The sequence below is a fragment of the Eretmochelys imbricata genome, chromosome 20 (genome assembly GCF_965152235.1).
Source record: "Eretmochelys imbricata isolate rEreImb1 chromosome 20, rEreImb1.hap1, whole genome shotgun sequence".
In the NCBI taxonomy this organism is placed as follows: Eukaryota; Metazoa; Chordata; order Testudines; family Cheloniidae; genus Eretmochelys; species Eretmochelys imbricata.
Window position 1 is genome coordinate 5,224,451 of NC_135591.1, and position 14,872 is coordinate 5,239,322.

The 14,872-nt window shown below is 51.7% G+C and overlaps 1 protein-coding gene across 1 annotated transcript in view; it reads left to right on the forward strand.

Moving 5' to 3' along the window:
• The first annotated feature begins 3,756 nt into the window (after window positions 1–3,756).
• LOC144277665 (uncharacterized) overlaps window positions 3,757–14,872 on the forward strand; it is a 36,563-nt gene continuing 25,447 nt past the window's right edge. Inside the window, exons 1-3 of the mRNA XM_077838601.1 lie at window positions 3,757–3,976; window positions 6,155–6,269; window positions 7,500–8,168. Coding sequence (XP_077694727.1) covers window positions 3,959–3,976; window positions 6,155–6,269; window positions 7,500–8,168 — 802 coding nt within the window. The 5' untranslated portion in view covers window positions 3,757–3,958. The remainder of the gene's footprint in view (window positions 3,977–6,154; window positions 6,270–7,499; window positions 8,169–14,872) is intronic.

Genomic DNA, 14,872 nt, shown 5'->3' on the forward strand with positions numbered 1-14,872 from the left:
TGTAGCATTCCCAGACTGGATCAGCCCCAGGGTCGATCTAGCCCAGTGCCCTGTCTCTGACAGTAGCCAGCACTGAGAGCCCCACAGCAGGCAGATGTGGGATAATCTGCCCTCCCATTAAGGGGATGTTGGCCTTAGAATTTGGACACCCAGTGGGAGGCTTTCAAAAGCATCTGAGAATCCGTGGAACTTGTGCTTCTAAATCTCTTAGGTGCTTCTGAAAATCTCCTCCTGACCATATATTTTAGAGACATTTTTGTCTTCTGCTTTCTTGTCTTCTGCTCCTATAGAGAAGCTAAACTGGGGCGGGGGGGGGGGGGAGGGGGGGTTAGGATTGGGATCAGCCCATAAGGCAGCCCAAGAAACCAAGGGCAGTACAGGAGTGAATCCAGCTCCTTTCTCTCTGTTATGAGATGAGTTACTGCAGCAGCAGCCAGATGGGTGGAGATCAGCAGTGATTTCTGGGACGACTAAACCTGAAAGCAGAACCACCAGGGTGGTAGGGTGGGCAGCCAGACTGGTATATCATTTAATAAAGAGGCAACAGCAGAAAGAGCTGAAACATGGCTGGGTCCAGGCTTCAGGAACAGCAAGCACTGGTCTCTTACAGACCTGGGCATATGGCCTGTAAGTGCCCGAAAGGACAAAAAAACAGAGCAATCTTGACATAAACTGGGCAGTCACATTTAAGATGGCCACCAGACTGTGGGTAAAGTTCTAGTGGACCAGGGAAAAGAGGAAAAAGCAATCCCCCTTGTTCTCAGCTGAATGGAGCACGGCGGACATGCAGAGCAGATGAAGCAAACGGGATGGTTTTGAGGTGGCACATGACAAGGCTATTTGGGGCCAGATTTTCAGTGTGTTGGGTGCACGCTGGGTCTTTTACTCATTTTCAAATTTGGCCCATCGCGGTTTGAAAAACCTGGTCCTTAGTTGAGTGCTTCAATGGGTGCTGAGCTCTTTTGAAAATCTGACCCTGTGTTGATCAGCATTGGGGTGGGGTGGGGATGGGTGGTCTGAAGAGGTCTTGAAATGTTTCTGAATTGTTTTCTCCGGAGCTGAGTGCTTGAAGGAAAGGCAGGCCATAGGCTCCCTCATTTGGTGTAATGATGATGCCCAGGCATGGCACGAAGTGGGTATTCACCCATGAAAGCTTATGCTCCAATACGTCTGTTAGTCTATAAGGTGCCACTGGACTCTTTGCCGCTTTTACAGATCCAGACTAACACAGCTACCCCTCTGATACTTGAGAGTAAAGTGTGATCCGGGGCCCTAAGCATTGTGTTGTTTTGCCTTGCAGACACTTTCCAAGTGTATTGGGAGGGGAAAAGTAGAGGGTAGGAACACGGAAATGGCCAGACTAGCTCAGACCTGAGGTTCATCTGATCCAGTATCCCATCTCCACCAGTGGCCAGCAGCAACTACTTCAGAGGAAGGTGTAAGAACCCCACAGTAGCAGATGCTGGATAATCTGGCCCCACATTAGGTCTCTAATAGAGAGCTGTTTAAGTCCTGAAGCATGAGATTTAACAGTTCTGCTCATGGCAGCAGTCACTGTTCTAACTCTGGATTTTTTCTGTTATCCTTGTAAACGTCCACACCCTTTTTGAAGGACTCATTGGAATTTTAGAGTGAATTCACCACTTGTGCCCAATGTCATGTTACTTGGATCAATCACTAGGCACCCTCACATTATCCTCATCAGATCCAAAAGGGGGGAGCAGCACTGAAACCAAAGAGGAGGATCTGCTATAGGCTCATAGCTTTGTGACGTTAAAGAAAGACTTGGGTTTGGGGGTCTTGCCTTCTTGCTTATCGGATAAACAACCCTGTCACTTTTTCAATGTTGCACTTGTCATCGTCTTTATTTCCTGGGTCTCGGGTGGTCCTGTTATAAAGGGCAAAGGCCGAGATTTTCCAAGATGCCTAAGGAAGATCCCACTCACAGTCAATAGGACTTTCTTGGTTTAGGTCTTGTCTTTCAAAATTGTGGGAGCTGAGCTCTATGGTCTGTGATATACAGGAGGTCAGATTGATCATCACAATGGTCCCTTCTGGCCTTGGAATCTATGAAAATAATACTCTAGTCTCTAAAGTGCCACAGGACTCCTTGTTGTTTTAGCTCTTACATAGTGCTTTTCAGCCATAGATCTCACAGCACTTTACAAAGGATGGCAGTATCATTATCCCCATTTTACAGATGGAGACACTGAGGCACAGAAAAGTGACCCAACTTGCCCTAGGCCACTGGTAGAGCTAGGATGAGAACTCATGTCTCCTAAGGCCTAGTCCAGGGCACTAGCCACTATGCCACACTGCCTCCCAAAGCTTATATGACTGTAGATAAAGTGGCAACCCCCCCCACCCCAGTGCAGCTGCAGCTATACCTGTATATTTGTGCCATATAAAGTATAGCTTATTCCCCTCTGGACCAGCTCTTGAGGGACAACATGATCCTCCCAGTAGAGGACTGGACCCCAAATTTTCCTCTTACTTACACGAGTAGAAATCAGACTTTTCTGGTTTTCCAGTTTTCCCCCAAATCAATAGGATTCTGTGTCCTGATGCCTAGAACATTCCCTGAGATTCTGAACTAGATGGGACGTGGCATTCAAAAGTTCTCACATGACCAATGGAAAGACAAATAGGGAAATGCCACTGAGTTGTGTACAGAGTTTCCCTTTGTTTGACCAAAAAACCAGCAAATCCTTAAAATGCCCCTCTCCTGTGATGCCTGCAGAACACTAGACAAAGGCTAGACAGCTGGTGTGGGGACCACATTAAACCCAGTCTTGCGAACCCCAAATATGGGGGGTGGAGGGGGGGAAACACTAATGAAACAGGCCTCCCAAACTCATGAGATTGGCTAAAAAAATCCTGGGATTAAAAAAATTTGGGGTTATTTTAGAACTTTTAGGGGTCACGTTTTTCAGTTTTTCTCTACTACTGCGAAGACTAGAAACAAACTTAATTTTTTTTTAAATGCAAACTTAGATTCACACCGAACCCCATGACTCCAAGAGCTGGGGCTTTAAGAAATACCAACTGTTGGATGAGTCTCTGCACACCGCCCTGTTACCCTAATGGTCTTCTCCCCGCGCTAACGTTGGCCCCGGCTTTGCCCCCGCCTACTCGCTGGTGTAAGCTGCTGCATAAGGGTGCAGTAACCTACTCCTCTTCAGAGCATGGGAAAGCTGCTGCATAGAACCAGGGGAGCTGAGCACCTTGGAAACCTGGCTCTTATGTGTTGGGGTATGGAAGGGTTAAGTAAAGACCTGGGTAAAGATCATGGTAACAGGGAGTGAGGCACAGGTCAGCACTATTTCTTCGCTTGATAAAGTTGCCGTCCTTTTCCCTTCCCTTCTGCGTGGTAAGGATAGATAAGCGTTGCAGCTGCATAAAGAATGCGGTTGTCTGAAGGATCCCCCTTGAGTAAAGAAGTGTTATCTCCCCCTTCCTTCCTTTCCCAGCTACAAAAACGAGCTCGGGGGTCATGGCCCCTTCCTCCTTCCCCTGTGAACTACTGATTAAGGGAACTTGTGGCTACAATTACTGCAAAGAAATGTACCTTAACGGTAAAAATGTCTGTACACTATGCTTAATACTGTAAGCAGTAAACAGGGGCGGGTATAATTATATTCAGTATCTAGCTATTAATATTCATTATATTAGATGGGCATTCATATTACTGAATAAGGGTTTTGGAAGGGTGTTGTAGTAAATGTGGGTATTTACGTATTAACTTAGATGAAAGAGTGTGACATGACGACCTCGGGACTTACTCGACGACTGGGTCGAGGGGAAGGAGTACCGTGATAAAGAAGTCCCTTTACTCAATCCGCCCCGGGTCCTCCTGCTCCTTCTTTCCATCTCTAACATGATGGTCTTCCAGGCATGGCGTAGCAGTAGAGAAACAAGACAGCCCAGACTTTCTGCCAGGATTCAGAAGAGAAGATGAATGAGAACCAGTCACAAGGTAGGGCAGGGGTGGCCAGCCTGGGGCTCCGGAGCCACATGCAGCTTTTCAGAGGTTAACATGCGGCTCCTTGTCTAGGCCCTGACTCCGGGGCTGGAGCTGCAGGCCCCAGTTCCAGTGTGCCAGGGGGTGCTCACTGCTCAACTCAGGCCCTGCCCCGACTCCACCCCTTCCTGCCCCTTCCCCTGAGCCTGCTCCTGCACCCCTGGAAACAGCAGATCGGGAGGTGCGGGGAGTCCAGGAGGGAAGGGGAGGCACTGATCAGCAGGGCTGGGAGGTGCTGGGAGCGGGGGGAACTGATGGGGGGCTGCTGACGTGTTTCTTTGGCAAGGTACACTGGTAAATTCTGGCTCCTTCTCAGGCTCAGGCGGGCCACCGCCGAGGTAGGGCATTAGAGTGGGCCAAATCATCTGTTGGTGTAAATCAGCTGCAGCTCCGCTGAAGTTAATGGAGCAATGGGTGATTTACACCCGCAGGGGGGGGGATCTGGCCCCACGGATTTCAGCGCCTCTGGCGGCTGATTTACAGCCGCTGAGTCTCTGGCCCCATCCATTTCAACGGCGCTATGGCAGATTTACACCCGTGGGGGATCTGGCCCCATGGAATTCAGCAGCGCTAGTGGCCGATTTACACCCGCCGGGGCTCTGGCCCCGCGGATTTCAGCAGCGCCCCTTGGTACAGCGCCGTGCGCCGGGGGCTGAAGCGCGCTGTTACCGCGGGCCACGCTCCCCCCGCCCCGGGCGCAGCCCCCTGAGCCTCGGCGGGTCCCCGGGCTGCGCGAAGGCTTCCGACCATAGAGCTGCCGCCTCCGCCCGTCGCTGGAGCTCACAGGCCGGGGGGAGCGAATAGAGCAGGGACCTTCCTGTTCCCAGCCTCCTCCGGCTCGCGGCAGCCCGCAGCCCCCGGGTAGCCTCCTCCCGCAGCCCCCGCGCGCCGGGAGAGCGCCCCGGAGCCGAGACCCAGGGCCCGTCCGCTGGGGTGAGCCGGGCTGCGGGGCTGGGGCCGGGGCGGCGCAGGGAGAGGCTGACCCGGGGGAAGGGGAAGCGCCAGCCGGGGAGGCGAGAAATTGCTGCCCCTGGGGAGTAGGCGGGGATCGGGAGCCTGGCGGGCGGGGAACAGGGCCAAGGTGGCTGCGGCCCCCCAGCCACTTGCAAGGGGGGGCAGGCGGCACGGCCTAAGGGGCCAGCAGGCTACCGAGGGGCTTGCAACGCGCCCGTCCCTGGGACTCCAGTGCCCCGTGCCAGGGTGGGGGCACTCAGAGTGCGCCCTTTTTTGGCTAGTGGTTAGATGCCTTGTAGTGCAACCGTGGATTAACCGGGGTGCTGGGGAGCAGGGGCTGGGATCCTGGATCGGGGGGGGGTGATGCGGGGGAGCAGAGGGAGGGATCGGGGGGGGATCCTGGATGGGGGGGTGATGCGGGGGAGCAGAGGGAGGGATCGGGGGCTCCTGGATGGGGGGGTGATGCGGGGCAGCAGAGGAAGGGATCTGGGGTTGCGGCAGGGGAGCAGAGGGCGGGATCCAGGATCGCTGCAGGGGAGCAGGGGCTGGGATCCAGGATCTGGGGTTTGTTGCTTGTGAACCTTAATTTAGTTCTCTCCCATGGTATTATTCTGATTACTTTATATTACACTATCACCTTGGGGCTCCAGCCAAGATCAGGGCCCCATCATGCCAGGGGCAGCGCAGATGTAGAGCAAGAGAGAGTCCTTGCCCTGAAAAGCTCACGTGCTAAAGACAAAGTTGGGAGGGGAAACTGAGGTGCAGGGCAGTTACTTGCCCAAGTCACCCAGCAAGCTCATGGCAGGGCCAGGAATAGGTCGCCCCTGTCCCAGTGCAGTACCATAGCCCGAGACCACGATGAATGGACTGTGCTGGTTTTCTGCCCCAGAATAGATCTGATCTTTATGTTTATTAGAAAGAGCAAGAGGCTTACTTCAGGGCTGGTTCTGAGCCAGCCAAGTCCCCTTGTGCGTGGAGGTCCTTCCCGTGAGCATGCCACCCTCTGTGCTTCAAATATCCTAGGATCTGAAGAATTTCCCTGCGCTGTATCCCATCTGCTGGGATTCCCCATCCTTAGAAGGGATGGGGAGGACACACATTGTAACAAAGCCTCAGTGACTAGTTATCGAACCCAGATGTCACCTGCCTGTTTGCCTTGTGTCTTTCCTTTGGGCTCAGGATTTCCCGGTTCCCGAGCCTCACGTGATATCCTGGATGGAACAAGAGGGAGAGCCACGTGTCCGGGATTCCCAGGACTTGGGGGAAGCGGAGCTCCTAGGAGGCACCTGTGCAGGTGAGGGAGATGTCGAAGCAGCCCCTGGACATCAGCCTGCAAGGGAAAGAGAGGAAATCCCAACACAACTGTTGCAAGCGATAAGAGGGGGTTTTGTCTCCTCCTAGTGGCTGCAACATGTATTGCAGTATGCCTCCGAGCTAATGGGCCTGATTCTTTAAAGCAGGCTGTAGGGGCTTATGTTTTAAGATCCAGTGTGGCCTAGTGGATGGAGCAGTTGTCTGGACTTGAGAAGGCCTAGCTTCTATTCCTGGCTCTGCTACTGACGTGCTGGGTGACCCTGGGCAAGTCACTGTTCCTCAGTTTCTCCATCTGTAAAAGGGGTACCAATGCTGACCCACTTTGTAAAGCGCCTTGAGGGAACAAGTGCTATATACGAGTTAGGGATTCTCCGGCAGCTCCAGTTCAGTGTCTTCCAACAAGCTCCTTCTCATCTAGTTCAATACTACGGGCAACACTTCTCTCCCCAGGGCAGGTGTCAATTCTAAGCTTTCCACCCATCCTCGTTGACTTCCAATTCTATCCCCCCTCTGCACGCATCTGACCTGGAGGTGGTCCCAGCAACCAAGTCCAGGGGGAACTGGCTCCTGCTGGATATTTACGACAGTCGCTCTCCAGTTTATTGCTTGTATTGATTCCCCCAAGCAAGCTGAGGGCCCCCTGGTGATAGGTGGTGTACAAATACATTTTAAGAGCGAGGCTGGCTGTGGTACTGACATGCCATAACACAGCCTATCACCACAACACAGCCTGAAGCAGGCATCCTTCCAGGCAGAGCAGGGCTGTCCTCCCCAGCGTACATGTGGGAACAGAGAGCCCGAGGACTTGTCCATGGTCCTACGGGTAGCGGAGGAGGAAGTTGAACTGAGGTTTCTTGGGTGCTAGTCAAATGCGCTAACCACTGGGCCACCTCCCTTTTCCAGCACCCCCCTCCCTTGAAGAGTTTATAATGGCCCCTAGCCTCCTGGGCATTTAGGTGCCTAACTCTCACTGGCACCTAAATGGTATCCAGTGGGAGTTAGGCACCTAAATACGTGTTAGGATCTGGGCCTAATTAGACAAAAGGTGGGAGGAGAAACAGAAACACAGAGAGGGAAAGTGACCTGCCCAAGGCGGTGGCAGAGACACAAATAGAAGCCATGTCTCCAAGGGCCGGTCCAGCACTGCCCACTAGTCTGCACAGCCTTCTCTGCGTTTAGCTCGGGACTGGATTCTCTCTCTTCGTTCCAGCCGCCGGTGGAAGTGTGAGTGAGAACGAGGGAGAGACACCCCAAGAGGGAGGCACTGAGCCGCCGGGGCCCATCTCTGAAAGCCTCAGGGAGGCTGTCTCGCAGAGCCCCGATCCAGAGAAGAGTCAGAGCCGGCCAGAAAGGCAGCGGAGAAAGACCCCGGGCAAGAGGCTGGTTAAATCCCCCACCCAGTGCGAGAAAGGCTTCCGGAAACTCAAGGACATCCTGGTGCTGCAGCGATCCCACTCCCGGCTGAGACCCACCATCTGCAGCGAGTGCGGCAAAGGCTTCAGCCGGAGCTCCGACCTCATCCGGCATCAGATCACCCACACTGGCGAAAAACCATACACCTGTGCCGACTGCGGCAAAGGCTTCAGCCAGAACTCCAACCTGGTGACCCACCAGCGCATCCACACCGGCGAGAAGCCCTACCAGTGCAGGGACTGCGAGAAACGCTTCAGCGAGAGCTCCGCCCTCATCCAGCACCAGCGCACCCACACCGGCGAGAAGCCCTACAAGTGTGGGGAGTGCGGGAAGCGCTTCAGCGTCAGCTCCAACCTCATCCGCCACCGCCGGACCCACACCGACGAGAAGCCCTACATATGCATCGAATGCGGCGAGAGCTTCCGCCACAAGTCGCAACTGAGACGGCACCAGAAGCTGCATGTGGCATAGAAGGCGGGGGGGGCGAGGGGGATAGATCGGATACAGAACAGGTGGTTGGGTGAGGTGCGGGGGGGTTTGTGAGATGGGGGGTTCCTTGCAGGGAGGGGGGGTGGCATGGATGGCTTGCGGGAAGCTCTGTTGCTTAGGGACAGCTGGCGGTGGGATTAGATGGGAGACGGTTCCTATTTAGTTATGCTTTTTATCTGGAGGCCTAGGGGAGTTGGGTGCATGACTCTCTCCCGTTATATTGTCAGAGAATTTTGAAAATGCCAAAGGGATTTAAGAGCTTACGTCTGGTTGAACGACAGTGGGGCTTGTGGCTCTTTAAGCCCTATCGACTTTGCTCCTAAATCCCTCAGGTGACCTTGAAAATCGCACCTTGGAGGGGTGCTTAACTCCCTTTGGCGCCTTTGAAAAATCTAAGCCTCAGTTTCCCCGGAGAGACTCCCCACCCAGGGGCTGTCACTGCCTTATTGGTGAAACTGGACAATGCCGAGCCGTCCCGAGAATGAGATCAACGAGGCGGCGCAGACTGCACCAACAAAGCAGCAGTGAGAGGGCTTCGGGAGCCCACGGCAGTGGCGAATGGCAGACCCGAAGGAGGGGTGGGTACGCTGGCGTTGCAAAGAACCCCAGGATACTGGGATCCATGATGGAGATTCCTAGCATCCGCCCAAAGGTGGGGATTCAATGTAAGACGAGAGAGTCAACCACCAGGCCAAAGTCAGAGCCATGGCTGGATCAGGAGCACATGGGTGTCTATGTAGCATATTGAGCAGCTGTGCATATTTAGATACTCTCTAGCATTAGCAACGCATAGCACTGGGCCCTGGCACATGCTCAACTGTGTTTTAAGTTCCGCTGAAGTGAGAGAGAAGCCGGAGTCCCAGCCTCCTATCAATTTAGTTTAACAGCCCTGATTCAGGCACGCATGGACTATTGTCACATCTCCTCTCTCTCAAGGTGCATGTAACGGCTCCGTTCCCACGCCAGCCTGCTCAAATGGTCTGTCCCAAAACTTCACTGAGCAGCGGGAGGCTGATGAGCATGGCTCTGAAGGAACAGCAGAGCATGGTTTGCAAGGGAAAAGAACGTATTTTGAGGGAGGCCTTTTAAACAAGATTTGAAATCCATGGAAGAAAGATGGTTTTTGGGGGTTTTTTGGGGTTTTTTTTTAGGAAAGACAAATCTTTGTGTAAGGCAAATGCTCTTGGAGTGGTATCCAAAGAAGTTCTCAAGACCCACCTAGTGAAGAGAAACCTTCAAAGGTTCTCTCCTCTCCTGGAGCCATTCCAAAGAATGGAAGGAGTAGCTGTGGCCTGAAAAGAGCTGGAGATTGAGGTTGTGAATATGGCTTGGAGAAGGGATAGAGATCTTTCTTGAGCAGAGCTGAAGCTCCAGGTGAACATAGAGAGGAAGCTGATGGAGAACGACGGGGACAGCATAAGCCAAGAGCAATCACCATTGTATAGTGCAGTGTTTCCAAACCATGTGAAAGCTGAGCCCCCACATTAGCCAAATGAAATCAGTTGTGCCCATCCCCCCCACTGTGTATTGTTAAAAGCTGTACCCAAGATGAGCGATGGATTGTTGATTTTCATCATCTGACCCAGCCTTGCCTCACATACTTCAGTGAGCATTGAAATAGCTCACAACACTGGCATTTAAAGCATTATCATTGGCCTCTGAGCTAGTGCCCCATTGAAATGAACTGGGCGAGGAGCTTTTGTTTCAGGCTCTCTGCAAACTCAGGTACGTGTTGCTGTTGCATCAGCTTCCAAGGTTTTCTTCCCAACTATAACAGCTAAAGACCAGGTGAAAGCTGAGAATCTGGAGAAGAGTTACAAGGTCCGCCCCCCTTTCCTCAGGCTAATTCTTCACATGCTCCATTTGGGGGGGACACCTCACCCATTGGGAAACACTGATAGGCTGGATTCTCTATAGAGGTAAAATCCAGGCTGAAAAGGAAGGTAGATGGACATGTGAATGAGGTGAAAATGCAGCTTACCCAAGATGAAAGAAGAAGCTCATAAACCTGCATATGGTTGTCTCCACCGCACCTCTGTTCAGGTGAATGGTGATGATCTTCAGCTCAGTAATGACCTGCCATCATTAGAGCAGAAAAGTAGGTCCACCTGCTGAGATGAGGCTGAAGGAGATGGAATGGAGGATTAGCCAATGGAGCAAGGTTGCAAGTGGAGAGAGCAGGAGCTGATGCCAGGGATGAAGGGTCCTTGAACGTCACTTCAATCCAGTGGACGAAAAGTGGCAGAATCAGATCCCCCAGCTGCAGACAGAGGGTAGGAAGAGCAGTCTTGGAAGGCTGAGGAGCAAAGACCAAAATGTTAGCAAGACTCACCACAAGGAGGTGTAAAGGGAGCCGTAAGGAATCCTAGAAGATTGGGAAAGGGAAGAGTAGCAGCAAAGTCACTGATTTGATGATGGACTTTGCAGAGCAGAAGGCTGGGAATTCATAGATTCAGATTTTAAAGCCAGAAGGGACCACCCTGAACCGCCTGTCTGACCTTCTGCATGATACAGGCCAGAGAATTTCCAAACAAATGGGGATCTGGGTGCAGGAACATGTGATGGCCACAACAAAACCAAAGTGGTCCAAATTATGGGACAAGTCAAGGAAGATCACTTGGAATGCCGAGAGACCTGCTGTAAATATTTAAACAAGGACAACTCCTTTGAAAAAGGGCTGGAACTAAAGAAAAATAACAATTTTTTTCCCCTTTTTTTTTTTTTTTTTTTTTAAATAAAAGGTAGAGTCTTTTCATGAGATGAATGTTCTTAAGATGGTGTCTGGGAAATCTGGAGACCATCACAGTGAGTGAAGAGGAACCTTCAAAGGTTCTGGGATCTCACTGAGCTACTCAGGATAGCTACTCAATCTGAACTGGCTTAGATCCAAACTCAATGGCACCTATCAAAGCAAGAAGACATCCACAGGATCCAAGCACAAAATGGCAAGCAAGTTGAGAAGATCCTGGGGGATAAAATTAAAGGAGTTTCTTGGAGATTTAGACGAAGACACAGGTGGGGAAAAACCCCAACTCTAGGAAACCTATGAAACAAGACCGCATAAGTAGAGAATGGTGTGGTCCGTAAACATCAGCCTTTGATGACTACTGTCATGGCCACATGCTCTGGAGAAAACTGGAATTTGATCACGAAAACAACCACCAGAATCCAAGATTTTAACTGTCCAAAAAGCCAACAAAACATCAATTGCGTCGTGAATCAAAGTTCAGAAACCGAGAGTCTAGCGGAAACTTTGGAGGATGGACAAAATCACTAGCAGAAGGGACTTGAGTTCCGATGGAAAGGGATACCGAGGCTGTATCGAGCTGGTACCTGTTTGGTGAAAGACCGAGATCTGGATCTTGAATGAGGGTATTCCCACATGCACATATGTATATCACTGTAATAGAGACAGGTTTCTTTTTAATGTCTGAGGCAAACTTAGCTTAGGTAACTATAAGATACAGTGTCAGTGTACATAGGATTTACTAGAGTAGCATGGTTAACGATATAGCTAGGGTAGAATAGGTTCCTAGGTAGATACAAAGTAACATGGGGATGAGAAGTTCTTCAGTGGAAACCCTGAACTCTGGAGGTTCAAATCCCGATCCAAACTATCCAAAGACTCATCTCCGGTTCAGAGTAGAGCCAGTTAGTTTAAGGCCGAGATGCTGAATGAGGTGCCCAATTCCTATTGATTCCAATGAGAATCAGGCACCTAACTCCCTTAAGCACCTACTGCCAATCCCAGCGTCTGATGAGGAGTGACTGCAGCAGAGGCTAGAACAGGTTTGGATTTGGTTTAAGCCGATTATGTACATGCCCTGCTTTGAGCTACATTGCTCGCAAAACGTTGCGTCCACCCTATACTGATATAAGTGTGTAACGGAGCATCCCAGGGTGCCAAGCTGCGGCTGCACATTCTGGGAATTTTTGCAATAGATTGTGGGATACCTGCTGGTGGCTAATGCCATTGTGGGACATGGGGTCAAACTCCCATGATCCTTCCTTCCATAACCCAGAATTAATCTGGTTCCCACTAACCAGGCTCTGGGCAAAATTGAATTAAGAGTGTCCACGTGGGATTGCACCGCGTCAGTCTACGTATAGGCAGCCAACCCCCACCCCCACTCCATATTCCTCTAATTTCAAGGGGATGTCTTGTGGAGGCCGGGTCTCCTTAGCAGGGGATGGAGCAGCAGAAGCCGGCCGGTTCTTTAATTAGAGGAAAACTAGGACAAACGTAGTCGCATTTATATGCTAGTCACTTCTGCAGTGTCTCGGTGTCTCTTTTTCTTTTTAAATGAGCGGTAGGTTACTCGCATCAGTGGTCTTCGAGAGCAATCGGCCGGTTGCGGCTGGAGAAGGAGGCGCATTCCATTTCCATTGCTTCCAGCCGGCAGCTGGGGTCAGTTTAAAACTCTCTTGTGGAGAGTTTGCTGCTGTTGCGAGCAGAGCAGTTGGCATGCCGGTCAGGAACATCCCTTGCACCATCTGGTGCCCGAGTCTTGCCCTAGAAGCCAGGATAAAAGTGCAGACAAACAGCTGCTTGTAGATGTTGAATAACTTGTAGGATTTCAGTTGAATAAACGAGTGGCGACAGTTTTTTTAATTAAAAACAAAACCAAACCTGTTCCATGGGATCTGGTTTCATTCTTGTCTTTGCCTTAAATTCGAGTATTGCCAACCGTGAGTGATCAAAAATATGAGCCCCCCCACCACCAAAGCATCAGATTGGCCTAAAAATCTTGAGATGTAAAAATAAAAGCACACCTACAATTTATTATTTAATTTGCTGTCTGGGCGTATGGGGTCCTGCTTTCCAGCTTTTCTCCACAACCATGAGGGCTAGACACTGACTTTTGAAAGGGAGCCTGAGCCTCATGACTCCTGGAGGTGGGGCTTCAAGGAAAGTAACAACACTTGTGAGACTAGGCGCCACTGAGCTCTCTTGGGATGAGATTTTGCAACAAGGCTGTGAGGATTTGGGGCCAAGTTCCCCTTCATTCTTATAGGAGTGGGGTCCCCAAACCGGTTCATATGACTTTGAAATCTCAGGCCTGGTCTACACTAGACAAGTCGGCATAACTATGTTCCTCTGTGTAGACAGCGCTAGGTCAATGGAGAGAATTCTCAGGGAGATGGATTACGTACGCCAGCGGGAGAACCCCTCCCATCAGAGGAGGTAGTGTCTACACTGAACTGCTACTAAGTGGAGCTTTTGCATTTTAAGTGTAGATAGGCCTTCGCTCTGACTCTGTGTGGATGGAAGCCAGGGCTGCAGCAGCACCCGAACGTTCCCATCCACCAGATCACCGAGAAGTTTGGGTTTTGCTTTCCCTGTTCCTCTGCGTTATAGCTTCTGTGAGAGCCGCCACGCAGGGGACTGAACCAGGGACGCCAGCGCTAAAAGCTTGAGCCGCTCCAGCGTGAGCTAAAGAGTTGGGACTCCCTGCCGAGCGCTGGGGAGCAGAGACTGGGTGTGACTTGCAACACACTTCAGGGGATTACACCTCCGCAGTTATCTGCTGCCCTCACATATTACAAATTCAAGGACCTTCCTCCACTCTCCCGGGATTTGGAGTTCAGCCCCTTCCTTCCTGTCCCTGCCACTCAGGGCTCTTGCCAGAACCTGCCGCAGAGAGCAGGGGGCAGGACTGGACTTAGTTAATGGAAAACATGAGCAAAGGGAGGAAAAAAAACAGGAAAGAGGGAGAAAGAACCCCAATAATCGGCTCAATTCTCCATCACTGTGTGTCTCACCTCATGCCACGCAGGTGGGAAATGAGCAGCAAGGTACCAGCCTACTCACCTGCACAGCGTTTGCACCCTGGTGTCAAGGGCAGGCCAGCCGCAGGCCAGCACAAATCTCAGCCCCCAGACTTTATTTTTATTGGCCGAGCAATGGCCCTATTGATTTTGGTGGGAACTGCCACTCACATCAGGCCCACCGAGGGCCCATTTGGTGCTGGAGGCTGGGGAGGCTTTCCTCCTCCCCGCCCCATCTCACTTTGCTCGAGGGTTATGCAGCCGGCAGCACCTTGTCAGCCTCGCCCTGCACGTGGGAGTAGCTCACAAGGCTGCATAGCGGTCCAGGCAGGGGTGGTTGCCTACTGCAGGGGTTTTCAACCGTTTTCTCTCCCCCCCCACCCCCATACGCTGTAAAAACTTCGCCACAATACCTGGTTTTCTGCATCTAAAAGCCAGGGCTGGCATTAGGGGGTAGCAAGCAGGGCAACTGCTTGGGCCTATGGTCCAACACTGGCCCTGCTTTGTGATCCCCCTGAAACCTACTCCTGGACCCCCAGGGAACCACTGGCCTACTGGACACGCTTGAGGAAGCTTAGGAAGAGGCTGGGGCTCACAGGAACAGACATGCCGGAGTTGCTGTTTTCCTTCAGCTCCTGGAGTCACCTTATTCCAAGCTCCCCAGCCCAATTAAGCCTTTACAGGCTGCAGATCTGGGTTGGCTGCATCCCGCCATGAGACAGCCTTAAAAGCGAGCGTTCCACTTAAAACCTACTGGCATCTGCTGGTGCGACGGGCCACAAAAGCCAGGCGTTCCGCGCCTCGCTCAGATCAGTGGGTTCAAAGAGTGGCTGTTGCCAGTGGCATCCGACCAGTGGCGCTAGAAAATTTGTATTTGATTAGGAATTTCAAATGTTTGCCCCGATCTGGACC